We start from the raw sequence: 27,626 nt of genomic DNA, 5'->3' as shown, positions 1-27,626 counted from the left end.
TGGGGGAGAATGAGCTGGTGAGGTCTTGTGACACATGGTACCTTACATACACTTTCTTGTTACAGTATAATTGCTTCCCCTACTTTAAAAATTCAGAAGATCCTGGTGAAGAATGCTCACCTGACCCTAAGGGGTAAGAGGCAGGACTTAAACTGGGATCTGCCAGATTCCTGAGCTGGAAGCCTTTAGTTCCCACATCTTGCAACCCACAGCCTGCACACCTTGTTCATGGGACCCACCTTCCAGGCACTGCCCTTGCTCCCTCTCCAAACTTGTCTGCCCCATTCCTCAGCCTCTCCAGGTCTCAGCTGACCCAGCTGACTGCCAGGACCCAAGAAGTTCCCTCCCCTTCCCCTATCCCTGCTCCAGGGCAGCTCTGTGCCCCCAGGCTCAGCTCTGGAAAGAGCTCCGCCCCTTCCAGGGAAAGCCTCCTCTCCCTAGGCAGGTTGGCTAGTCCCTCAGTGCACGTGCACACACACATACACACACACACACACACCACAACCACACCTGCACACACAAGTCACGCAGAGAATACACTCACTCAGGGTCCTAAGCAGACCCTGCCTCCTGAGTTGCTGCTGCCATCCTAGCTTGTTCCTCTCACCAGAGTCTCACACCCTGCCAGTGCCTGCAAGAAGACATGGGAGCAAAAGGGCCTTGGATTCAACTCCAGAAATTTCTGGCCTCCTGGCTGGTTGGAGAGCAAGACTGGGACCAGCACCTGGACCAGGTCTACATGCTGCAGCAGAAGAGGTAGGCTTCTAAGGAGTTGGTGTGAAATGCACCAATTCTCAAACCCTCTGACCCACAGGACTGTTTTCCTGATATTGCACCCTAGAATTCAGCATCAGCCTCCTGGATATATTCTTCCCTCCAGCCCACCCACTAAAGCACCCCAGCGGGACCCTCTTGGTAGTAGTGCAGAATGCAGCATTGGGCCACCTAAGGAGACTTTGTCAATATAAAGGCAGGGGCAGAATGACAGCCCAGGCAGGAACCTGCCTGCCTCCTGGAAGGAGGACTAAATGCAACTGGATTGAAGAAACCAAGCATATAGGATGGGGAGGACAGACAATATCAGGTTGTTGGGAGCAGGTTGCTGGGGATGGGATCAGATATTACTGGTCTTTTGTTGAGAAAACTTGGTGGAAGACAGAACAAGAAGTTACAGTTGGAATTAAAGTCGGTTGTCTGGAAAAGGGGGAGGAGAGATTAGTTTTGTGTGACACTTGGATGTGACCAGCTGAAGAGGACAAGCAGGGTGACATTGCAGAATCCTGCCTTCAATTCTGCCTTTTACTGTGTGTACTGTGTTGGGGGTGCACCAGGTGCCCACTACATGGAGAATGAATGGGGCTTGTGCCGTTCCTGGGACCTTTTGTTCGGGAAAGGGCTGGTCTATCTAGTGCGGACCATCCTATCGTTTTTTCCCTGAGGTCCAGAGTCAGGAAAAGCAGTCTGGGTGGGGGCAGGGATGCATCCTGCAGGCCAGCCTGCGGGGGAGGGAGTGGGGCCTTCCCACTCAGGAGCTGAGGGGTGGAGCAAGCAGACAGCCATCTCTGAAGCAAGCTGCTCTGTGTATCAGGAGAGTCTTGTTTTTGGTTCAGTGTCCTGCTGTCCCTGTCTTGAGACTGTTCATCATTTTGAAGAGGAAGTCCTGAATTTGCGTTTCACATTGAACCCTCCTATTGACAGGGCCTTCTGCTTACTCAGCCCCAGTCCCCCACAACGCCCTACGCTGGAACCTTTGATCCCCCCTCCCCCTGCATCAGAGTGGGACAGAAGTGGTCTCCCAGGGACCTGGTCACAGGACCTCCCCTCTGCAGAGTAGCAGCGGGCCAAGGGTCAGGAGGGACAAGAGCTTTGTACAGTGGCCTTAGGACAGGGAGTGAACTCTGGAATCCAGCCCTGGCCACTCTGGACAGGTCAGAGATACACAGTTCACTGGGACTGAGGGCCTGGGTGAAAGAGGCAGGTGCTGACCCTTCACTCTGCAAGTCTCTCCCAGTGGTATTCCCTGGGATAGAGAACTCCTTCTTTAACCAGAAAACTTCTTCCCCCTGGCTCCCGGAGCCATGGGAAGAAAGGAATCCGTGGGTCGGGGCCATGAGGTCAACAGCTCCTCTGCTCTGCCCGATGACCCTCATCCTGCCTAACTCGGTGTTTGCCTTTGGAGCCAAGGCTACGTTGTCTAGCAGGCCAGGCTCCAGCTTTATCTCTTGTTGGCTTTAGAAGCAGACAAGGGCAGAAACAACAATGAACTCTTGGAGGGCGTGTAGATGACTGTCTCATCCTGGCTTCTGAGCTGAGAGGCCCGGTGCTCATTCCTCCTCAGTCATGAGCAACTTGCTTTGAGTCCAGGAGGAATACCTGGCCCATAACCTTCCCCAAATTCTCCATCCACAGTAGACGTTGTATCTAAACAGCCCAAAGGAGTAATCAGAGCTTTAGAAGCTCAGGATTTCCACAGAGTTCCTAAGCCCTAATAGTTGGTCTTGTCCTCCTTCACTGTTTTGGCTTCTAAACTCCCCTGGCTACAGAGAGCAGGTTCAGTAAGCATGAAATCCTGGGGAACCCCACGGAAACGCACCTTCCATCCACCTGCTGATTTCCTGAAACATCTATGCAATTTTGATGAGTCAGCAGGGTCCCAGGAACTCTTTGCAGGGATGTCATAGCCAGACCTCAGGCTTCCTCCTTCAGGAACTGCACCCTTCTATTAGCCTCCCTCCCCAGCTGAGCCACAAACCTGTATACAAGGAATCTTCATGACAGGGATGGCACCAGAACCAGGGAAACCCTTAGACCACACTTTGCCTTAATGTCCCCTTAGTTCCTTCAGTCCTTGCAGATGATGCAAGGGTGGCAAAGTGGAGATGTGAGCATCTTAGACAGAGGATGTCTCTGGTTCCCCCTGCTCCTGGCATCTCTGTGATGGTTTCTACCTGACGCCAGTTCATCCTCCTCCAGGATATGGGAGTCTCCACTGCTTCAGGCAGCCAAGGAAAATGACCTGTGTACACTTAAGAAACTTCTGTTGGAACAAAATTGTGACTTTCGACAAAGAGGTGAGATCAGACTTTAATGGGATAGAGGTAGGCAGAAGGCCCCTCTCTCTGCTGAGCATGTGGGGTCTTTGGAGGTATCCCTGGAGCCAGGAGCTCCTTCCTGGAGGGCTCCTGGCTGGAATTTGATGTTCTTGTCTCATTCCACTCCAGGAGCCCTGGGGGAGACGGCACTGCACGTAGCGGCCCTCTATGACAACCTGGAGGCCGCCATGGTGCTGATGGAGGCCGCCCCAGACCTGGTCCAGGAGCCCACTGTGTGTGAGCCTTTTTTAGGTGAGGAGGCTGCGTGGTAATTCCAGGTAGAGACAGGCATGGGATGGTTGGCTGTTACCTCTTGAAATGGGCTTCTGAAGGGTGGCTTTGAGGAAGTACTGGAGGGCCGAGAAGCATGACACCCATGAATTGGGAGAAATACCTAAATCCCAGCCTTTGCTTTGAGTATCCATGGATTCCTTTAGCCGTTTTGCATCTCAATCCTGTCAGGATCCCTGACGACATCTCTCTCTGCCCCTTTCATAGCAGCCACAGTGGTTTTATTTACATCAAGTCCTCCTCACCTGCCTCCAGTAGTGGAGGGGTAGGGACAATGAGTTGGGCAGCCTGAGGGAGTAACTAGCCACTCTGTGCAGTTTCTGGCCACTCTGTGCAGCCATGGTTGTAGTCTACATGAGGAACTGGCAGAGACTCTTGCTGGGGATTCGGCTGGGTGTTGTGTCCCTGAGAGACCTGAGGGAGATGGACTTGTGACTGATGGTTCTCTCTGGGCCAGGTCAGACTGCCCTGCACATCGCTGTCATGAACCAGAACGTGAACCTGGTGCGCGCCCTGCTTGCCCACGGGGCCAGCGTCTCTGCCAGAGCCACAGGCACCGCCTTCCAACGCAGTCCCCACAACCTCATCTACTATGGTGAGGGCAGGGCCAGGCTGGGAGGAAGGGCAGGTGGACAGCCAGGTCGAGGCCAAGAGCTGGGCTAAGCAGGGCCTTGCCCTCAGCTCCATCTGTGGGGAAGCAGAAGGGCAGCCCTTACAGGACTTAAGGCCAGAGGCCAATTCCCGGGACCCTCTTCAGTGTCCTTCCTCTGGTTCTGCTGGACAAGTGCCCCATGCCCTGAGCTGAGATGTGGGAGGAGCAAGCAGGCAGTCACCTGGGAGAAACTGCCCCCTCAGCTCGTGACCCTATGGTCTCCTGCCATGGATCTCTCTATGTCCCCAGGGGAGCACCCTTTGTCCTTTGCTGCCTGCGTGGGCAGCGAGGAGATTGTGCGGCTGCTCATTGAGCACGGAGCTGACATTCGGGCCCAGGATTCTCTGGGTAAGAGCTGAGATGGGAGGGGGTGCTGGGATGTGCCTGGGGGTGTGAGGGAGGACCCAGGGCGGGGAATGGGACCACCAAGGCCTTTAGACCTGTGTCCACATGCCAGCCCGTGTCCTCCCCAGGAAACACAGTGCTGCACATCCTCATCCTGCAGCCCAACAAAACCTTTGCCTGCCAGATGTACAACCTGCTGCTGTCCTATGATGGAGGGGACCACCTGCAGCCCCTGGAGCTCGTGCCCAATCACCAGGGCCTCACCCCCTTCAAGCTGGCTGGAGTAGAGGGCAACACTGTGGTGAGAGGCTCCCCAGCCCTAAGGTGCCTCTCTAGTGACCCTTCTCTCCAAGCTCCTCCCAAAGGAGGCAGTCCCTTACTTTCTACCTCATCACCACAATGTTCAACCTCAGGTTCCCTCTTAGTGGCATTTGAGACTTTCATCTTAAAATATTTTCCATAGTATTCTCAAATCCTACTCCCTTCATCTCATTTCCTCTTATAGAGCTTTATGGGAAAGAAAGAAAGGGGTGGGGGGGGGAATGGAGGGAGTGGGGAGGAAGGAAGGAAGGAGATTCATGTAAACAGAAGATGGCCAATTCTGCACTATCTGTGGAGAGTAAGCAACTGGCCTGCTCCACAGGCGTTTTGTCTCAGACCAACTTCTCACACATTGACTCTCCTGTTCATCCCTGTATCTTTCAGATGTTCCAGCACCTGATGCAGAGGCGGAAGCACATCCAATGGACATATGGACCCCTGACATCCACTCTCTACGACCTCACAGAGATTGACTCCTGGGGAGAGGAGCTGTCCTTTCTAGAACTTGTGGTCTCCTCCAAGAAGCGGGAGGTATGGAGCTCAAGAAAGGTCAGAGAGCACTGTGTCCACACAGTACCTGCCCATTTTCTGGGATTTAGGATCCAGGGAACTTACAACAGGCCAAGATGAGAACAGTTTCCTGGGACCTGGGGGAAAGACCAGCCAACACTAATCTCCTGAGGTTGTTTTCCCTCTGCTTGGCTCTAGTTCCTTCATCTTACCTGTTCCATTCTACCATTTCAGATGAGGAGTTCTCCAGAAGGAAGCTCTTCCTTCCCTCCCTCCCTTCCTTTCTTCCTTTTTCCCTTCAGCACAATGAGCACCTTCTGGGTTCCAGACACTACCCAGGAACTGAGAATACAGAAAGAGAGAAAACACGTTTCCTGTCAGCCAAATTCCTCAATTCTGATCCCTATCCTCAATAATTGCAATAGAGCACAAGATGTACCATTATATGGGCGTGTGCTATGTACCGGGGCGGCAACGTGGAGGTGTAGTCAACTTGGTCTGGATGGCCAAAGAAAGTGTCACAGAGGAAGTGCTCCTCCTAGGTCTTCGACGGGGAGTTGGGAGTCATCAGGAAGATAAGTCAAAAGAGAGGGGACAAAGCATAGATCATTGAGACAGTCCAAGATTGAATAACATGAAGGAAAGGAAAATTTGTGGAAGTCTATACAAGGAAGAAGAAAATGCTGCTGGCGTTCGGGAACCTCCAAGATATTGGCAAGCTATAGTTTCCATTGTTTATCTGCTACATGACAATTTCCTAGGAGCCTTTGTAGAGTCACAAAACATGGACAGTTGTGATGGATGATGGAAACATGAATGATGGGAGGAAGGCTGAGTGGTCAGTTTTTGTGACCCTCCTCAAGGAATCAGCCTGGAGATGGATAAGCTTTGAGCAGGTTTTCTTAGGAATTAGATGTCCAGTCCCTCTGTGTGGACTTGGCCACCATGCTTGTTTAGTTTTTGATATCAGCTGGTTCTCAACAGTCTCTTGTGGGTCTGATACCTTCCCCTTCCCTAACACCTTCCAGCTATTCCCTTTTCATATTCTTGCTACCTTCACCCTTAGTTCCAGCAAAGAACAAGACTCCTACCTGTGACAAACCTTAGCCACTCTGGGTGGGGATCCTTAAACTTTCTGCTCTGAACTGCCAAGCACTCTGTCTCTCTCTTTCCCTCCAGCTTCAGTGGTATTAAAAAAAAAAATTCTGCTAATGGTTAATCCCTTCAGCTTTGCCTTGGATCTGCCTCTTCCTAATTTCTGACATGCTTCATCCCGTTCTTCACCCTCTCTAGAGCACAGTCCCATCACACTTAGATTTCTGGCACATTCTACAGCCTGCTGTACTGCTTTTCTTGAGTCTAACAGTACTTCCAGAGTAAACTGGACTATATCCTTGCTTAGACTTTCCACTTGCTTTCCATTGTATTCAGACTTCACACACAATACACAATGATATGGCGTATATTTACCTTGCACATTATATCTTTTGTCCACCAATCCCAACAGGTTCTCCCATATTCCCAACCACACCTCACCTGCAAATGGATAATGCCTTCTCACCCCCTCCTGCCCTGGTGCCTGCTGCCACTTCATGGAATGATCCTTCCTAACTCTCCTTCATTCAGTAAACTACTCTTCAGCTGTTAAAGCTACAGTGGTGCTATGGTGCCTTGTTTTTGCTTCTTAATAGTATACCTATAGTATTAGCACAAACCTAGCATATAGTAGAAATGAACTAGTTATCCCTCAAGGAAATGACTAACTAAATGAATGATGATAATGATGGTTACTGTCCTTCACTTCTGGGACCCAGTGGGAACTCAATAACCTCAAAATGTTGGTCACCCCAAGCTACTTTCCTTCCATGGCAGGCTCGCCAGATCTTGGAACAGACCCCAGTGAAGGAGCTGGTGAGCTTCAAGTGGAAGAAATATGGGCAGCCATACTTCTGTATCCTGGGTGCCTTGTACATTCTCTATATGATATGCTTCACCACATGTTGTGTCTATCGCCCCCTCAAGTTCCGTGTTGGCAACCGAACAAATCCTCGAGATAACATCATCTTCCAACAGAAACTACTACAGGTGATTTTATTGGAAGAGATAAAAGGGAATAGTAACATGGGGTAATGATGCTGGAGACAAGACTGATGCTATCCAGGAAAGATACCACCCTTGGGTTCTAGAAGTTGCAGGCTGCAAATCACCATGGTAGCAATTAGGCATAAGATAAAGGAATCAGATGGAATTTAATGAGCGAAAGAGTAATTGCCTAGGGATTTATGGACTCTTTTGCAACAACATTGAGAGAGCCCTTCATATTAGTAACCTCATGCATTTGTGAAACTTTTTGCACTTTACAAAGAGGACCAGCTTTTTGGTAGTGGGATATTCAAGGAAACCTCTTCTAAAGAAGGAAGATTGTACTCCAAGTCACATCTGTGTTATTTTCTGTTCTGGTAGGGTCAGCACTTCTGGCCTGCTTTCTCTTCTGGACACTATCAATATAAGCTCATTGGCAATAATGGGTCAGCTGTCTGACTTCTAGTTGAGGACCTTGTGGATCTGCCTCTTCCTAATTTCTGACATGCTTGGACAAGCAGATTGCAGTAAATGGTCTCTGAGGTCACAGGCCTGCCTTCTATAATGTTCCTGAGAACTGGGAGGGTGAGAAGGGCTGAATAGAGGTGTGTAGACACAAAACTCTGTAGCTGGGGAAAACAAACTGTCTTTTGGATGTAATAGAGGGAGTAAATTCAAAATAGTACTTTTAAACATGTAAAATTCAACCTAGTACAACTACATTTGGGATTGATCCATGGATTACTAAAATTTTTGTCCTGGTGAGCTAAAAATAGCAGAAAGAGGTCAGGCATATAGGAATAAAGGAACAGAAATGGAAGAAGAATTTTGCAAGATAAGTAAGAGCTGGGTGACTGGAGATCTATGGTCTATGAGGGATAGACCAGCCATAGGAAGAGCTCAGCATGGACTACTAGGAAAAGGGGTAGGTTAGGTGAGAAAGAGAAGAAAAACTTCTTACGGTCAAGAAGCAAAAACTCTGAGTTGGGTTACACCAAAGACAATAGTATGCACAGAGAAAAACAGGGGAAAGAACCCCAAACTAAGTAGGCACTCCATCTCTTTCAATTTCTAGCATTCACTACCCTAATTATATGTGTAGCTCAAACTACACAAAAGCTGACTTGTAAGGATGGAGTTAGTTTATCTGTATCCAATTTTGAGAATACCTTGACTCTAAGATGCCTCATCATTCATTTATAGGAGTTATATTTCCCCCCCCCAGGGGAAGGGGTAGGGGAGAGAGAGAGAGAGAGAGAGAGAGAGAGAGAGAAATATTCCTGTATCGAGAGCCCCTGTGAGTTTGTGTTCCATGAACATCACTCCAGGCAAGGAGGTTGTCTCTGGTGTGGAGAGCCCATAAAGCCAATAAGGACATTTAGGAGATAGTCAGGTAGAATGGGGAGTGCCTAGGAATGAAGAGAATGTATAAACATAAACAAATCGAGCGTGCCTAGACTTTCCTCTAGCTTCTGGCCCTATTTCTTCATATGTGCTCCTTCCCAGCCTTCCTTTGTCTCAGATTTCTTGGAATCTTCATGAGTTTTCAGTGTAGATAGTGTTCTGCTCTAGGAGTTGGGAGATGTTGAGCAATTAACCACCAGTGTCTTCTTCCGTGTGTCTGCTTCTCTTGGGGCAGGACTAATTAGATAGGAACATGTTCCCAGATAGTTAAATCACACTTATCAGGTCCCCTAGCTTTGCCTCAGGACTAGGAGAGGCATGATTAAGGCTAAGTACCCCTACCATCCTTCTTCTCTCCTATTCTTTCCTTCTTTCTTCTTAGTGTTTTTGCCCTGGGTCAAAGCCACCTTGATCTATAAGGAAGTCTCTTTGAGTTCTAAATGTTCTTTCTCAGTGCAGGAGAGGGGCAAGAGGGTTAAGAGTGCAGCTGTGAGGGGGTTAGAAAGAAATAACAGCCAAAGGTCCCTAGTCTGTGGTGTTAGCCCTTAGCCTTGTCCCTGAGTCGATGGAATGTTTGTACTGCTCTTACTCAAATGGTAAACCAATCTGGATTAGATCCGGGCTCCCAAACATATCACCATGACTTGAAAGATTCTGCTTTCCCAGTGCTGCTGAAAGCAAATTTTGCACTTTGTTAAATAATAAGAAATTCTCTTTTTTTTTTCTTTTCTTCTACTTTTTGGTTACTTGAAAGTTTTAGAAATATTAAAGTGGACAGTATAGAATCTTTATGATTGCAGCTGTCACTGATTAGCTAGTTTATGGATCTTTAGCTTAGATAAATGAATACTCTAATAGCCAAGTTTATTAATAAGCCTAGAAGCCCTTGGCTCTCAGTCACTCTAGCATTTTCTCTGTGGATCTTTTGGGGTCTAAGAAAACATTGGGCTCTATGAACTTTAAGATCCTTTGTAGCTTAACTTCTAGATTTTATGACAGCCACCCAAGAGCATCACCTCAAGACATTTGAAATTGAGAAAAACAAGCTCTTAATTTTCATGAAACTATACAAAAGTTGAATCATGTAAGGATGGGATTAGTTCATTTCTATCCAATTTGGGGTATATCTTAAGGACTCTTAAGATGCTTCATCGTCCAGCTTCCTCAGGGTCTCCCAAGAGCTCTATTAATTAGAATTACTTTCCTCCTGCACTCAAATTTCTACCTGGCTTAGGCAGAGCAGCAAGCACTATAGAACTAGTTCTTTTAGGTTCCCTAGTCGGTGAGCTAGGTGGTTTGGATTTTAGTTCTAAATCTGAAATTAAATAGTTGTTTGACCTCAGGCAAATCCTACCTCCTGTTAGATACGTGATTTTTAACCAAGACTATATATTAGAAACTTGGGAGGCTGGTAAAGAAGACCTGTTCTTATGCTACAACCCAGTAAATCAGAATGTCCGAGCTGAGGCTCTGGCTTTGGTGTTTTTAAGAAACTCAGGGTGACCCTAATGTTCAACCAGAGTTGAGAACTCACAGATTCTGTCTTTGAGATTTGCTCAGTTTCAGTTGGCTAGTCTTAGGGCTACCATCTGAGCATTTAGATTCTAAAGTGCACTGTTCAGCTTGAGGGTATTAATTTTACATCGCCATATCTCCTTTTTCTCTCTTAGAAAAGATTCCTTCAAGCTCTTCTTTGCCTTTTCCTTTCCTAGAAACATTTCACTGATTCATTCATTAAACAAATAATTATTGCTAAACACTATTCTAGGTGTTAGAAATTCAATACTCACAGTTTGAGCAAAACACGAAGTAGACAGTGTTTTGGTCTGATAGCTTAAAGACTGATGCATATTAATTAAATGAGAGTATGAATAGCTATCTCATTACAAAACTGATTAACATTATTTTGTTCCATGGTATAAAAAGGACACGGTGCAAAGAGGGCTTATAACAGGGCCCTGGTCCTTCCAGGAAGCCAGAGAGGGTCTTTGAAGAAGGCTTGTCTCTGAGCTGAAATTGGTGGTGAAAAGAATATTTTAGGCAGAAGGAATGCTTATCCAAAAACCCCAAGGCAGGAAGACCCTCCTTAAGGTCTAGGAACTAAAAGTTTAGCTAGAACCCAGGGAACCAGGGTAGGTGCCTCCAGATGAAATGGTCCTTTCCAAATTACACAGGGTGCTACAGGATATATTGGGGATTTTATCCTTTATCTCCAAAGCAATGAGATGTTCAGAAGGATTTTAAACAGGATAAGAACTTGAGCAGTTTTTTTTTTTTTAAATGACTCCTTGCATGCTAGAGTGTTCTCTGTTGAGTCGAGGGAACTAGAGAGGATGTGGAAAGACTAGTAAGTATCCACTACAGTTTAGCAATCCAGAGACAATGGCAGATTGGTACAGAGGTGTGATGGGAGGTGGGGGGAAGGAGTGACATCAGGGAAGATTGTTAAAAGCATCAGAAGGTGAAAGCATCACTCCCTGGTGACAGATTGGATGCAGAGAGTGAGGGAGCAGATGGGGCAGGAATGACATGTGTTGTTCTATCCGTTTGAAATCATCTTTTACCTGTTGTAAACAGTGGGATGATTTGTGTACACCTCATTATTCCTCATGAATTCTGGACAACCCAAAGCACCATAGCTATTTGAAAACCCAATTGATCTCCAACTCTGTCCTAGTTGGTTCAGGAGTTCTAACCAACACCCTGTGGAACAAGCACAGCAGATAAAGACTGAGGAAGGGATGGGGAGAAACAGGAAACCCAGGAGAAAAAAAATGACATCTACTAAGTGCTTACTGTGTGCACATTACATGCACGGGTCAGCACCTTCAAGAACTTGTTAAAGCGCAGATTCTGGCAGTGAGGCTGGGTGGTACCTGAGAAACTGCATTTCTGACAAGCTGCCCATGAAGTTGATGTGACTCTGTAGACCACAGCAAAGCATTATATCATTTCATACCATTAACAAATAAAATTGTCACCATTTTAACAATGGTGGCTCTGAGGTCAGAAGAGATCAAGCACTCAGGCAAAGACACTTAGCTGACAAGGGCAATGTAGGGGTTGGGGTGCAGAGTGCTTCATTTGAGAACCTTCACCTCTAAATACCAAGAGAGGGCACTTGTCTCTCCAGAACCATAAGCTCAATCCCAGTCTTCTTTCTTAGGGACCCAATCTATAAGAAATTCACCTTCATCGTGCTTTGAGCTCACCAGGGGACACCACACTCGCATTTATGTGCCACATCTAATCTTTCCCTCTTAAGATGAGAGGGACATGGATTGATGGATAGATAAGATATGTAATAACTCCTACCCCCAGAGATCGAGCTACTGCCTGTTCTCTCATTTAGGTATGACCTCTTTAGAACTTAGAATGCCAGGCAAAGGGAGAAATTAAAGACTTGAAAGGGTAAAGTGAGGATATGTAACCTGGCAAAGGACAATGGCAAAGGAGCAGCCACAGTTACATATGGCTTCTCGGAAGAGAGTAAAATTTTCCAAGATCCATCTTCCTGAGAAAATGCAGTGTCTCTTTGAAGGTGGCCTTTCAAGGGAACCACATCTTCCTCTCTTATGGCCCAGGCCCAGAAATTCTCACCTTGGAATACAGATTAGAATACATATTAAAAATCTACCAAGATTTTTTTTTTTTTTAGAAAAACAAACAACAACATGTTGATCCAAACTAACCCAGGCTTGGCCTTTGTGTGTATGTTGTGACAAAGACTTGCCATTTAGTTCTAATGGGCAGCTGTATTTAGGAGACCTGCCCCATTTAGAGAATCAGAGTAACTTTCATTGAGAGCTTGCAAGGCCCTGCTGGTAGCTTCATTTATTTACAAGTCTGGGATTTGGGGGAGACAAAGTAAGATCCAGATTGGGGTTGACAAGTGGTTCTGGTGCCCTCCCACTTTCTATTGGGGCAGGGGATGCTCTCCACACTTTCCTGCAGGACACATACCCAGCTCTTTCAACTCAGTGGAGCCCCAGGCTCTGTTCTGCCTGCCTGCCTCTGGGCATTTCCTTGAAGGCAAAGAGTTCAGGCATCTGCCAAGCAAGAACAATCTCGTTGGAGCAGTTTCTCAGTGAAGTAGGAAGGGCCAAACTCTGCAGGGGATTTGGTTGTTGACAACCCCTAAAATTCTAAGACATGTAGTGATGTGAAAAAATTCCAGACATTGTTGGAAGATATTTATTTTTAAAGGAGTGGTGTGGAGTATTTTCTTAGTGCATTATTAGTCAGGCTTGCCTAAGGGACTTTGAGCAGAGGACTTTGGAAATCTCAGAAAAGCCCAATTGTCATCTTTTTCTCCTTTCATTCCCAGTTGGGTGTCCCCATTTCCACTTCTCCATTCCTTCTTTGTCTCCCTTTAGGTAATGCTCAGCTTGAATCTACCATTTCCCCCTCTCCTTTCTCACCTTCCTTCTTTCTTTTCTTACTAAATCAATACCTGCCATCATGGTGGGCATTGTGGTAAAAAGCAGGAGACATCCCTGCTCCCTGGAGAGACAAGGGGTACCCAGACACCTTCAATGTGCTGGGTGAGGGCCGTGAACACAGAGCAGCACCAGGTGTCTGCAGAAGAGACACCTGATCTGGACACAGAGGGACAGGAAATGAGAGTCAAGAGGAATGCTGGGCTGACCTTAGTCTTGGAGCATCAGGAAGGGTGAGACAGGCTAACAGGGGGCAGAAGGTGTTCTACAGAAAGGGCCCATCCTTGATGGAAGGCTTGACTCAACAACCAAGTCCCCAGTAGCTCAGAGCATGGGGACATAAATGCTTGATAATCTGGGGTTTATCTCACAATCAACATTTCTAACTAAAAGAGTACATACATGTGATTTAAGATCAAGTGACATATCTGATGAAAAGCAACTGTGTCCTGCACTGGTCCTTCTCCCCACCACCTCTCATTCCTGGGCACGTCCAGGCTTTACTTGCTTCAGCTCTCCATTCTTGTCCTTATCTCCATGTCATTGAAGTAATATGCATCTTTCTCCATTTATCAATCAAATTCAGACACTATCAAAATTCCTACTGTCATATGAAAGTAAGGAACACTGATCTCTTGCCTACACTTTTATTTTGAAGGCTTTGGGTAGCAAGAAAAGGCATTAAATAGAGAAGCCATATGATAATATTCATGACTTTTGTGTTTAGAAAGATCATTCCAGAAGCTTGGTGGGGCAAGTGGATGCAGATAAACAAGATGATAGATGCCATGGGTTTGACTAAAGGGTTGGTTCTGTTAATTCAGAGAACATGAAGAAAGAAAAATTGGGAGACTGAATTGGAACTTGGGGATGAGTGTTCCTGATAATTTACTTTGCTAAACATAACCTTGAACTTGATCCCAAAACCTGGGTATGAGGACTAAAAATCCAGAAAGCTATGGATTAATTAGCCTTTCATCTTAGAAAATCCTGAATACAATCCCCAAAGAATAAAATTCTAGAAACTAAAAGGAAGTCATTATTTGTTTGAGTTTAGGGCTTAATTCTAGGGGGACCAGGTGGTTTCTTAAAGAGGAATCCTTATTATTGTTTCAAGCAACATCAAAAAATCCATCATTGAAATTTGATGCTCCTTTCCATTTTTGAAACACTAAAATATTCTAAACAACACAAAGAGTACTTATTCTAAACATGAACCAACATAACCTATCAAATGAAACTCTAGAGTTCCCCTTAAAATCAAAAGTCAAAATGTTTTAAAAGTCCAATAGTATTATTTTTATGGCAACTTTCACACATATACCAAGTTGTGGTTTTTTTTTTTTTTTTCCTTGCCCAAAGAGAACAGTTAAAAAAAAGCAAACAGGACCCTATATAAATGTCTGTGTACTGGTCCAGAAGATGAGCAAGGAAGGGGGTTCTCAGCCGACCTGGTACCTGCGGCCTAGGGCCCTGGGGACAGAAGGTGCAGGCAGCCACTCCAGGGCCGTGGATCCCAGGTGGGGCTGGGCAAAGCGAGCGGTTTCTGTTCCTTGGCCTCCTCACTGTTGAATTTGTGCCAGGAAACGCCTCCGTGTGAAGGAATCTGTGAAATAAGCAAAGAGGAGCTGGTGAGGGGAAGCCCCAGCAGGACCCCACTGTCCCCAATGTTCTCTGTTGGTTGAGGTTTCATGGTTTTCATCTCCTGAGATCATCATAGCTGGTGCCATTCCTTTTCTGGCCGCTAGGGGTGCTCTGATCTTCACAGCTCTTCAGGTGAACCTGAGCACAGTTCCTTCTCTTAGTTGTGACAAGATACAAAAACAGGCGTTTACCCTGACATACTCAACAAAGATACAACATTTTAAAAGAAATTAAACTTTGTTGTGCAAACACATATATAAAATAATGCAGGGTTTTTGGTTTTTGTTTTTGCAGTTTGGGGCACGGAACCCAGGACTTCCTGTGAGCAACATTCCCAGCCCCTTTCATTTTACTTTGAGACAGTCTTGTTAAATTGCTCAGGCTGGCCTAGAACTTGTGATCCTCCTGCTTCAGCCTCCTGAGTAGCTGGGATCACAGGGGCACCAGCATGCCTGGCTTATGTCTATATTTAATGTAGTTTCTAAAGTTAATATATTTATTATTTTTCTCCTACCACGAGTCTGAAAAGGAGTTGACATGTTTTACAATAAAAAGACATGCTTTAGAAACATTAAGATAAAACAAAATATTAAAGTCCATGAACTGAATTTTAGGAGAGAGGAGAGGGAGTTCAAAGACAGTTGCTAGGACTGAGGACAAAACAAGCCAATGAACAACAACAGTGAACCCTTTTATGGCCAAAAAGTTGCCTTAATATTTTGGAATTCATTGCATAATTGTCTGCACCTGAATGTATTTCTCTGAAAGAGGCTCCATAGTCCTTTTTATATACTTAGGTGGGGTCGTGGCTTTAAACACGTTAAAGATGTTTAATGTGGGATTTAATCCCTGCTTCTGTATGATGTTGCAGAACTTCCACTGGAGGTAACATGCATGGTCTTCACTCCACCCTGACCCCAGGACTATGCCTTCTACATCTTCTGCTCAGGATAGACAGGGACCCTTCCTAAGAACTAAAATCCATACAGCATTTCTAGCCCAATTTCTACCCCTATTATGTGTTGACAAATAATAATAAAACCATGATGAATGTTTCAATGGTCCATTATGGTTTGTGAAGTCCATCCAAATATATCGTATAGTGTGATCTTCACAATAACTCTGCAAGGTAAGCAGTAGAATCTCCATCTTCTGGTTGAGGACTCCTCAGGCTCAGAGATCTTCAATGACTTGTTCAAGGTCTCATTGGAAATGGTAGTTTCTGGGCCCATACTAGAACCTGCATTCTGAGATAGGCTTACAGTGTATTCTGCCCAGTTCAAGCCATAATGAGATTGGAAAAGCTGGACTTCTCCCATAGTCAAAACCATCCCAAGCCACTAAGATCTCTCTTTTTTAAAAAATTTGCTTTATCGGTGCCCTGTACCTTTCCCTTCCCTCTCCTATTCCCTCCCTCCTCTGCTCTCTCTGCTCTATAGATCTCCCTTCCATCTTTATGAAATCCCTTTTCTTTTCCCTTTTCTCTCTAGCTTCCACTTATGAGAGATTTCTGAGTCTGGCTTATTTTACTTAGCATGATGTTCTCTAGTTCTATCCATTTTCCTGAAAATGACATGATTTCATTCTTCTTTATGTCTGAATAAATCTTCATTATGTATATATATATATATATATATATATATATATATATATATATATATCACATTCATCTGTTGACAAACAGACTGGTTCTATAACTTGGCTATTGTGAATTGTGCTGCTATAAACATGGGTATGCATGTATCATTATGGTATGATGATTTTAATTCTTTAGGATAAATATCAAGGAGTGGTATAGCGGGGTCATTTGGTGTTTTCAAAACTAGTCTTTTGAGGAATCTCCATTGTGGTTTTAGTAATTTACAATCCTACCCACAGTGTGTAAATGTAAAGATCTCTTCTTATTTATTAATTCAGTCCTATTAACTTGTGTATCTCAAATATGTTCCCAGTTGCTCATACACAAATCATAAATTACTGCTTACAACATATATAGAAGAGGTGATATCCAATGATAGGTCAAGTCATTAGCATTTAGTTTTTTAAATAAACCTTGAACATATAGACTCCTGTCCTGGTTGGATTTAGCCACATTGGTACTATACTGGGGATGATTGACAGGGGGATGATGGATGGCTTTTCTTCATCTTGGATAAACGTTGGAATCTTTAGACCACTCACTTGAAAGGATTCGACTCTCCACCCATCAGAAAGCCTTCCTAGTCCTGAATTTCCCTCCATAGGAGGCCTATGTGACTTACCAGGATCACATCCGGCTGGTGGGGGAGCTGGTGACCGTCATCGGGGCTGTGATTATCCTGCTTCTAGAGGTGAGGTGCAGGGGGGTCCAGGCTAAGGCCATCCACCTGAGGCCCCAGGCTGAACTGCAGTCTACATTGTCTCTTTGTTTTACTGGCCTCCCCCAGATCCCAGACATTTTCAGAGTTGGTGCCTCTCGCTATTTTGGACAGACAATCCTCGGGGGGCCCTTCCATGTCATCATGTGAGTGTCTCCTCCTTTTAGCCCCTGCCTACACTTAAAATTGTTCCAGGTCTCCAGTGCACTCTCTGGGATATAGACCTTAGGTGACCCTCACTCAGGTGTTTCTCTCCAGTGGACTTATATCTATGTGTGTAGGTGTGTTTTATGTGTTAAAACTAAGCCTGAGTGTGTGGGTACCACCCGAGTCACCACCATGCTGTGGGGATATAGAATATTCCCAGACCACCCTCACTCTCTGTTTCCTGCTCTTCTTCTAGCATCACCTATGCCTCCCTGGTGCTGGTGACCATGGTGATGCGGCTCACCAACATGAACGGAGAGGTGGTACCCATATCCTTGGCCCTGGTGCTGGGCTGGTGCAGTGTCATGTACTTTGCTCGAGGATTCCAGATGCTGGGTCCCTTCACCATCATGATCCAGAAGGTCAGTGCTTTCTGAAGCCTTCTTCTGGCTCAGTCAGAGGACGTTTGCAGACTGAGGGTTGGGGACAGGTGCAAAAAAGGAACTTCTGCTCTGACTGGAGCTGGTGGAACTCTGGGGGCCTCCTGATCTGTTAGTAATAATGGCTCAGATACAGTGGAGAAAGGATCAGTCCACCTTTCTTCCTCTTCTCTGTTTCATGCAGATGATTTTTGGGGACCTGATGCGTTTCTGTTGGCTGATGGCCATGGTCATCCTGGGATTTGCCTCTGGTGAGTGTGTTACTCCTTCTTCCAGTGGATCATTGGGTCCAGATCTTCAGAAAGTTCACCCTCACTCTCGCTGTCAGCTCTCTTCTGCACTCTCTTTTGTTGTCCATGAGATCAGGACCACTTAGGCTGGCCAAGAAGGTAGACTCATGTGGCCTGGACCAATCACATTTGTGTTGACTAACTGCCCTGTGAGACCTTCAGCTGGAGAGGGCTTTTGGAGAGAGACGGACCTTAAACAGGAAAGACGGGCCAGTTGTGGATCCCAGAAAACTGTGTGGACAAAGAGAAACAAGGCAGTGTTTAACTCTTCTTTCCTTACAGTTCAGAAGAAGAAACAAAGCATTCAAGAAGACAGTGTGCTCTCGTTCTATAGGTGGTCTTTAAAGTTGAGATAAAAGGAAAGAATTAGAACAAAGAGATATACAAGAGAGTCTGGACATTTTAAATCATGGTAGAGAAAACAGAAAAAGAAGAGTGGCGAAGAGAGACCGAGAGATATGGGACAAGCAGGGTTTCAGTCAAGGCTTAGTGGAGGGTGCCAGGGAGAGAGAAAAAAGAGAGCAAGGGAAGGAAAAATGGCAGGAAGAGCAGTGGGCGGGGGAAGGAACAGGAAGGAGTACAAGAGAGTTCTTGGCGCTGACAAGATAAAGATCCTAAGGCCAGGAACTCTGACTCTGTCCTTGATTAGACAGGCAGGTGTATCAGAAGAGCTTTGAAGACCACCAACTCTAAAAGATCATGACTCCTTACACAGATTCTTTACTATTCCCAGAAATTTCCCTGTTCAATAGGGATTCCCACGAAAACAAAGATGGAAAAACAAAAACAAAAACCAAAAAAAAAAAAAAAGCACTCCAAGATGTAAAGCATGAAAGGGTAGAGCTGGCAGTCTATCTAGAATGTTCTACTCCCCTGCACCCTCTGATACCCCTCTTCGAAGCCTTCTCCCTTCCTCACCTGGGTCTACTCATACACAGGTTACAAAACAGGGCAAAGGTAACAGAGTTGCTTCCTACAATGTCCTAGACCCCACATTCCCTAAATGATCACTTCTTGGCCATTGTACTTAATTTTTTTATTAAATAAGGAAGATGTTCTCTGTCATGGACCCTGTTTCTGCTCTTGGAGCCACCTTGTTGATGTTTCAATTTCCCACACGGAGAAGCCATTTAAAGGGTCTAATGCTGAGATCAGGTCCAAGGATGCCCATTACCGTCCAGCAGGCCACACAGAGAGCAACAATAGCCTTCCCATGAGCGTCCAGGCTCACCTAGGGAGTCTCAGGGTGATGGATAGTTATCTAAAGGCCATCAAGATAAAAGGTTTTCTTCTTTTAGCCTTTTTATGTGCTCCATTTTTAAAAATTGTTGCATAATCCACGCATTCTTTTAAACAACTTATCTTGTAAATGTTTGGCTTTCTAAAAGTTAAGAAACAAGTGACATTATGCCATACATGTCCATACATTTTTTTTTCTTAATGCCTGAGTATTATCATCACCCAGCATGGTGAACTTAGTCATAGGACCTCTTGGAGTTGGCCAGTTTCACAGTTTCACATTTGTGGATGCATGATTGTGTGGACGTGTGTATGTATATGGAGATGTATATATCAGAGGTAGAGTGAATACTAACTTGGCCCATGCTTATTGTGATAATTCCATTCTTTCTGGGCGGAGCAGCGTTCTGTATCATTTTCCAGACAGAGGACCCAGCCAACCTGGGGGAATTCTCTGACTACCCCACGGCACTGTTCAGCACCTTTGAGCTGTTCCTTACCATCATCGATGGCCCTGCCAACTACAGCGTAGATCTGCCCTTCATGTACAACCTCACCTATGCTGCCTTCGCCATCATCGCCACACTGCTCATGCTCAACTTGTTCATCGCCATGATGGGCGACACCCACTGGAGAGTGGCTCAGGAGCGTGACGAGCTCTGGAGGGCCCAGGTGAGTTTATCAGTGTGATTCTTGCTAAGGGACGGGGGATGGAGAGAAAAATCAAAGTGAGATGTTATGGTGGACCGTTCCCAGAAGAGTCACAGGACAACCCAGTGAAGCTGCCATCTCAGTGATATGTAAATCTGAGGTACATGTGGATAGATAGAGGGGACAGAAGCAGGATAAAGTGGAGGGTAGAGGCAAGAGGTGGGGCTGTTGATCATGGGTGAAAAGTAGATCTAGGAGTCCTTCTTGGATCTGCTGGGAACCAGAAACTGTGCTAGTATATTCTAGTTTTTATATTTGGACCTTATGTTCTCTTAGATTCTATAAATCCCAGTTTTCCATGATCTTTTCTTGTGTCACCATAAGACAATAAGTAGTAGAGTTGGAAGTTACCCTCAGGAGACCTCTAAGAAGTACTCACCTACTACTCAGCATAATTATTTATTGGTCAGAGTCCTTCAACATCTTCTTAATGCTAATCAAGACCTTATTATCTTATATGTTTGGATAGGGGGTAGGAGGAGGGGAGTTTTCCCAAATTATTAAAAATGTCCATATTGCGTTGAGCTGAAACTTGTCTTTTTATAATTTTCATTCTCTGGCCCTAAACTTTTTCCCCTCATACAATAGGGAATACATTTTTTTATGCCACTAGTCAATTATTTGAATAGAGTCATCTTCCAATTTACTCCTCAAACTTTTCATTTTGGTCATGATAATCCTTTAGGGCCTGCTCTTTATTGGGAAATTTCTAGGAGCTGGAACACATGCAACAACATGACAGCTGTAACCTGTGACCTCATGGGGCTGCCAGTCTAGTTAGAAAGACAGACATCAAGCAAATGACTCCATAGAAGGTTGCAAACTTACAGCAATAAAAGTGCCATGGAGAATACCAGGTGCTCAGAAGAGGAGGCAACCCAGGAATCTGACTGGAAAGTTAGGGAATGTTTTCCTGAGGCAGTGACATTTAAGATGAGACCTAAAGATGGGCAAGAATCCATTGAGAACAATGGTGGAGAGGATAGGGGTCAGGGATTGTAGCAGTGAGGACCCATGACAACAGGAACAGAAAACAAAACTCAAACAGACTTGTTTTTAAGTAGGAGGAGGAGGGTATGTTGATCCTTTGGGGGTGGCTGGTCAGAACCCAGTCTCCATCTCACATATTCTGTCAGTCCCTTGTTCTGCTCTCTCTTATTCTGACTTTCTTCTAAGTCAGGTTCTCCTGCCATGTTGTCCTGATGACTTAAAGAAGTTCTAAGCTCTGAGGGAAAGAGCAGGTTCCTTTAGTGCATAATCATAAGACCTGTTCTTGTTGCGTTCTGTCAACATCGTATAGTGCTGTTGGCTTGGAAAGAGCATCTTTGACCCCAGAAAAATCAGCCTAAGATTCACATCCTTGCAAAAAGTTTGGGTCTCATAGACCCATTTCTGAATTTAACATAAAGTTATGACCTTGCTGGTGGTGCTAGTGTGGAGGTAAGGAGCCCTCACCTCAAGCCCCATAATGGAGGAGATGATTTCCAGGGACTTGGTAATCCTGCTTATTCTAACCAATGGGCTGAGAGAGGTGAAGGATCCATTCTCTAAATGAAGGATGGGTTCTGTTACCAGAAAACAAAGGGAGGCTGAATAATAGCTGAGTAAATCATGTGAAAAAAATTCAGATTCTAGTAGATCATAAACTTAGAAAGAGACAGTTACATATATGTATCCTTTTTGCGGAAGAAAAGACCTATCCAGAGAAGAGAACAGAATGATTAGAAGTCCTGAGATTGACTCAACTATGAACCCAAGGGAAGTGTGGAGTAATAAAAAAGTCCGGAAATGGGAGAGGGTGACGTGGACAGTTGGCTGTATTAAGGACTGCTAGCTCCTTCAATCAATAATGCTACCTGGCCCTGACCCATTGTGACTGCACTCTGTTCCTGTGATAATAGACCACGGTCCTTTTGAAATTAGAATTGTCCAGTCCCTGATATGATTGGAGCAGTGCTGAGAGAGATCATGCCTTTTCTTACTTTGGATGTAATACTATTACCAAAAGCACCTAAAATCAGGTCAGATCTTTTAGCATGTATGTAACTGCCTCTTTCTAAGTTTATGATCTACTAGAATCTGAATTTTTTCCACATGATTTACTCAGCTAAGTTCCTTACATGTAAATGTAGGACCTCACATTTTTTTTTTCAATGTTATTGGTTTTAGAGCAGCATTCTGGTTTGGTGAGGTCATTTTATATTGCTTTTGTCACCCCACATATTACGTATCCCTCCCAGTTTTGTGTCACAGGCATATTTGATAAGATTGTCCTATGTTTCATCTAGGTAGTTAATGAGGGCTGGGCAAAGGACAGAACCTGGGACACGCTACTAGAAATTTCCCTGCCAAGTGAGAAGTCATTAATCAATCCTTTTCCCTCTTCAGGTATGGATGTTTAAGTTGCTGAAATTCCTTGAACTGGAGCATCATCAGTTCATCCCTGAGATCAGAAAGATTTTATTTAATCATTTTATTTAAATCAAGATCATTGGTCTGTGACTTTCCTATGGAAAAAAAAATGAGATTACTTTGGAATGACTCATTTTCCCTGAATCTGAATAATAATGTAGGAGTCACTGTTTTATTCAAAACAAAGAACATCCTTTCTCCTTTTCCTATGAGAAAAGCAGGCTAGCATGGTCTTGTCACAGGCTCCAAGAAAATAATGGTAGCTCTTACTGCTGATCTCTGGCGTCCTCATTTCACACATTGCTTTTGACTCCCTTTGTGGGTGGTCTCCGTGCCCCTCTGAACCTCACAGCTCTTTCTGAGCTCTTTCTCTGCCTCTCCCCTCCTTTCAGGTCGTGGCCACCACCGTGATGCTGGAGAGAAAGATGCCTCGCTTCCTGTGGCCTCGCTCAGGGATCTGCGGGTGCGAGTATGGCCTGGGGGACCGCTGGTTCCTGCGGTGAGTGAAAGGCTGATCAGCCTTAGAAGCAAGGGCCACCAGGAGACGTCATGAGACTGTGTTAGCCTGTCTTGGGGAGGGAGATGGAGTACAGGCGGGGGCTTAGGGAATGCTGATGGTAATGGCAGGCTGTGTGTGTGAAAGGCTCGGATGTGAGCAGCGATTGCCCGGCTCATGGTCTGTTCCTGCCTGACCAGCATTTCCAGTATACTCTGGCCTTGAGTGCTGCTTCCTCCTTCATGCTCTACCCTTATCTCCTTACCTGGCTCTCCTCTCTACCGGGGGTTTCCTGAACTCTGTATTCTCCACCCTGTGACCCTGTATCTGTTAACTGACTCCATTCTATACTGCCATCACCCATGTCCCATGGCCCTCTAAAGGCTGATTGCTCGACCCCTCCATTGCACTCCAGTCCCCTTCCCCTCTCTTGATCCTAGAGGCTCTTCCTGCTTCAGCTCTGGTCCCCTCCTTTTCTTCCCCTGTGATCCTGCTTCCTCCACGTTCACCTCTCCTTCTCCCCACAGCCTCTTCCCACCTCAGGTGACTCCTTTCTGCTTTTCTCTCAACAGGGTCGAGAACCATCATGACCAGAATCCTTTGCGAGTGCTCCGTTATGTGGAAGCTTTCAAATGCTCAGACAAGGAGGATGGACAGGAGCAGCTGTCTGAGAAACAGCCCTCTGTGACTGAGGTTGGAACTCTAGCCAGAGCCTCTCTGGTTCTTCAAACTCCGTCCCTGTCCAGGACCACATCTCAAAGCAGCAACAGCCACCGGGGCTGGGAGATCCTTCGTCGTAACACCCTGGCACACTTGAATCTTGGACTGGACCTTGGTGAGGGGGATGGAGAGGAGGTCTACCATTTTTGATGAGGATTCCCTGACTCTTGACCTGACTCCAGGGGGGCCTGGGTGGGGACAGAGAAGGAGATGCCTGCTGATGCAAGCGTCTAGCTTTCATGCCTGTTAGTCACGAGAAGGTGTAGATGGAACAGTTTCTAAAGGGCCATACCATATTTCACCCATCACATCAGCATCTATGCAGGTGGGCGATGGTCATCGACTGTCCCATGTATCTCATGGGTTCTTGGAAGTCTCACGTCCTGAAAATGGCGGGTATCTTTCTGAGCAAAGTTGGACTTGGCAACTAGAGACATGAGATAGGGAGGCCAGATTGATATCTGGACCATCTCTCTTCTGCCCCAGGCAGTCTTCAGAGAGTAGCAAGCAGTGCGGCCTGCCCAGCTCCACATAGCTCCATAGGGGAAGAGCTAGGCTTGGCGTAGAACAGTGACCTTTCTTCTTTTCCTGTCTCCCTGCTGGACTCTCTCCCACCTAGCAACCAAACCCCAGCTATGAAGCTACAAGAAGAAAGCTTCCATATCCTTGCGTTCTCTAAATTTTCTCTTATTGTGGCTAAGTACATGTAATCTAAAATTCACTATTTTAATTATTTTTTAGATGTACATTTCAGTTTCAGGGACTACATTCACATCATTGTACAAAGTTTCATCATTTTGCAGAAGTTTATCATCATCATAGATGATAAGCCCACTAAATAACAACTCCCTTCCATTTCCTACCCCTGTTTCTAATAATTGATGTTTTACTTGGTGTCCATGACTTTGACTACTCTAGGTACCTCATATAAATGGAATCATGCAGTTAAGTCCTATCGTATCACTCTATCTTCAGTTAGTATAATATTCTCAAGGTTCATCCATGCTGAAGCAGGTATCAGAATTCCATTTCTTGTTAAGGTGGAATGATATTTTGTTGTGTATATGCACACACATCCCACATTTTATCTCTTCATGTATCTATAAATATTCACTTATTTCTACTTTTGGTTATTGTAAATAATGCTGCTATGAAAATGAGTGTATACATATCTGTTCAAGTCCCTGCTTTCAATTCTTTGGGGCATATACCTAGAAATGGAATTGTTAGGTCACATGACAATTCTATGCTTACTATTTTGAGAATCTGCCATACTGTTTTCCACCGTGGTCTTCACATTTGACATTTCCTCCTAATGAGAGTGAAATGGTATCTCATTGTAGTTTTAATTTGCCTTTCCCTAAGTACTAAGGATATTGAACATATTGACATGTATTTATTTATGGGACATTTGTATATCATTGGGAAAATGTCTATTCAGTGTCTTTGCCTCATTTCGAAATGGGTTTTTTTGTTTTTATGGTTGTTGTTAAGTTGCCTTATCTAATTTCTCTCCTGGTGTGTGTATGTTTGTTTTTCTTTAATTTGTTTTACCTAGTTACACATGACAGTACAGTGATCTTGACATATCATACATTTGAATCAGATGGGATATAATTTCTCATGTTTCTGAGTATACAGGTTGCAGAATCACATAGGGGTGGTGAATATTGACTTTCTCTGTTTGAATGGCCCAATCACTTCTTCTGCCAGACGCTCCCTGCTCTATCCTTCAGGTGGCTCATTTGCAGCTAATCATCCTTGAGCCTGGAGGCAAAGGCTCCTGCTTTGTATCCTGAAACTGCCTGGCTCCACACCCATCTCCCTTTGCCCCTGTGCTGAGTTGTGAATTGAACAACAAGAATAAAAGGCTGTCATCTCTGCCAGGAGGGAAATTTGGAACCAGGTGTCCAGGTTACAGGAGCTCCTATATAATGTCCCTCTTGTCCCCAGCCCTTACATCTCATCTCAGTCCTGTCATTGCTTCTACCAAAAAAAACATTACAACTTTAAAAAGAACTGTAGTCTGGAATAGTAAAGAGGTAAGTGGCATTTGTGAAACCATAGCCAGATTCATTCAGATACATAAGTGCCAAGTTGCACTCCCCAACAGTGAGGGCTCACACCAAAGTTCACAAACACTCTCACACCCACGGGACCTACTGGGCATGGTGTTTAAAAGTGCTGAGCCATGGTGATTCCTCTGTTCTCCTTCAAGTGGAAGCACTTCCAAGCCTCCGGAAAACTGAACTCTCATCTGTGCTTCAGATCCATTTCTCTCTGCATTTTCAGACACCTGTGCCCAGCGCTGTCTGCTCTCACTCTTCCTATTTATGTATCTCCAGCTTCTCCTCCACTAGCTCATCAGTAGATAAACATGCTGCATTCTTAAGCACACTCTCTCCACCCCACATTACTTTCAGCTACCTATGATTTCTACTTTCTGTTTAAGGAAAAACTTCTTAAGATTTGTCTCATTGTCTGCTGGTCTTCCACTGATTCCTCAACCCACTGTGCTTTGACCTGGTCTTTTCCATGCTACTGGTTCTACCCTGGTCTGGGCTATCTTCCTGGGACCAACTCATGGAGCCATCCTGGTTTTGCTTCAACTCTCTGCAGCATTCAGATTACAGTTGACTATCTGCCACTTCCCATGTTCCTACCCCTCTGGCTGCTTGTCTTCATTTCCTTAAATGTCTCTGGTCCACAAGACTCTGTTTCCTCTATCACCTGGGCAGTGCCACCTCCCTCCATAGATTACTACATGTAAGCTCATGTCTCACAAGTGCCTATCTTTGGTTCAGATCTGTCTCCTGAGCTCCAGGCATGAACAGCTTCGACGCCAGCTATTGGACCGCTCCACTTGGATATTTTATAGACCTCTTGAACTCAACATGTCCCAAACTGAACAGCGTTTCCTCCTCACCAAACCTGCTCCTCCACCAGTGTTCTCAACCAAATAGGCAGCAGCACAATAGGCAAAGTTGCCCAAACCAGTATCTTGGGCATCATCCTCAGTATTTCTGTCTCAATTCTCATATCCAGCACATCTCATCTTGTGGAAATTCTATTCCTTAAAACATCTGCTTTGAGAAATAATAATTTTGATTAGACAGAAAAGTAAACTTTACTGTCTCTGCCTCAGCCCCTTGGCTGTTTCCCTCAGGGATATTCACTATTAAAAGTTTGTTATTTATCTTTCCAAAAATACTTTAAGTGTGCCCAAGCACAGGTGTGTACATATTTTCTTAAAAATAACATCATGGGATAGTCTATTAGAAAAACAGTTTTTACTTTTCTCATTTAATGAATTTTTAAAGACTATTCTGTACTGACATAACATTTAAAAGTTTCCTTTTTTTTTTTCTGCTTCTTTGTAAAACGGGCCACCATCATCTCCCTCCCACATCATAGGAGAACATTCCCAACTGCTCAGGTTGCATACAGTGTTGGTCTTCCCCAGTCTGGAGTTCCCAGTACAGCCAGAATGACTTGGTATGAAGCAGCCCCTGCCTTACACTATGGTCTTTGGGAAGTGCTGACACCTAGCAACCTCTCCAGCCTTCTTTCTCTTCCTGTGCTGTGTGTCACCAAGATGAATTCCTCTCAGTTCCTGAAGAGTAAGTTTGCTTCCTCCTCATCTTTGTGATTTATGGACCTTCCTACCTCTCTGTACTATTCTCCCTTCCATCTTTGTAACTTTTTACTCATCCTTTGGTGTCAACTTAAAGATAAGACCTTTGGGGTGTGTGTGTGTGTATGTGTGTGTGCCCACGTGTGCACGTACCATCTGGAAGAGGAGGGGTAGTCTCTGTCCCCCTAGATTAAGTTAGAGACCACCTGCTGTTTCCTGTCTAATAATTTTTTTTTATATTATGCACCCTACACTATTCCACTTACTTGTTTAAATATCTATTTTCCTTAGTAAACTACGCACATCACAAAGGCAAAGATGGTGCCCATCCTACTTGCTATTGTTTTCCCAGAACCTGGCATAATTCCTGGTATTGTGAAATAAATATTCATTAACTGAA

General features: G+C 45.0%; 1 protein-coding gene across 1 annotated transcript; it reads left to right on the top strand.

Annotated features, from left to right (window-relative positions):
- The first annotated feature begins 210 nt into the window (after positions 1 to 210).
- Trpv5 (transient receptor potential cation channel subfamily V member 5) lies at positions 211 to 27,626 on the top strand. Its single transcript, XM_046434184.2, has 15 exons — positions 211 to 756; positions 2,974 to 3,071; positions 3,222 to 3,344; positions 3,841 to 3,978; positions 4,285 to 4,383; positions 4,509 to 4,681; positions 5,086 to 5,232; positions 7,084 to 7,296; positions 17,024 to 17,110; positions 17,207 to 17,283; positions 17,541 to 17,706; positions 17,909 to 17,975; positions 19,657 to 19,925; positions 22,769 to 22,875; positions 23,445 to 27,626. The coding sequence occupies exons 1-15, from the start codon at positions 644 to 646 to the stop codon at positions 23,740 to 23,742; spliced, it is 2,175 nt and encodes a 724-aa protein (XP_046290140.1). The 5' UTR covers positions 211 to 643; the 3' UTR covers positions 23,743 to 27,626.

The sequence above is a fragment of the Marmota monax genome, unplaced genomic scaffold, assembly GCF_021218885.2.
Source record: "Marmota monax isolate L192 unplaced genomic scaffold, Marmota_monax_Labrador192_F-V1.1 WCK01_AAM20220418_F8-fsc00122, whole genome shotgun sequence".
Lineage (NCBI taxonomy): Eukaryota > Metazoa > Chordata > Mammalia > Rodentia > Sciuridae > Marmota > Marmota monax.
This window is presented reverse-complemented; position numbering and strand designations above follow the sequence as displayed.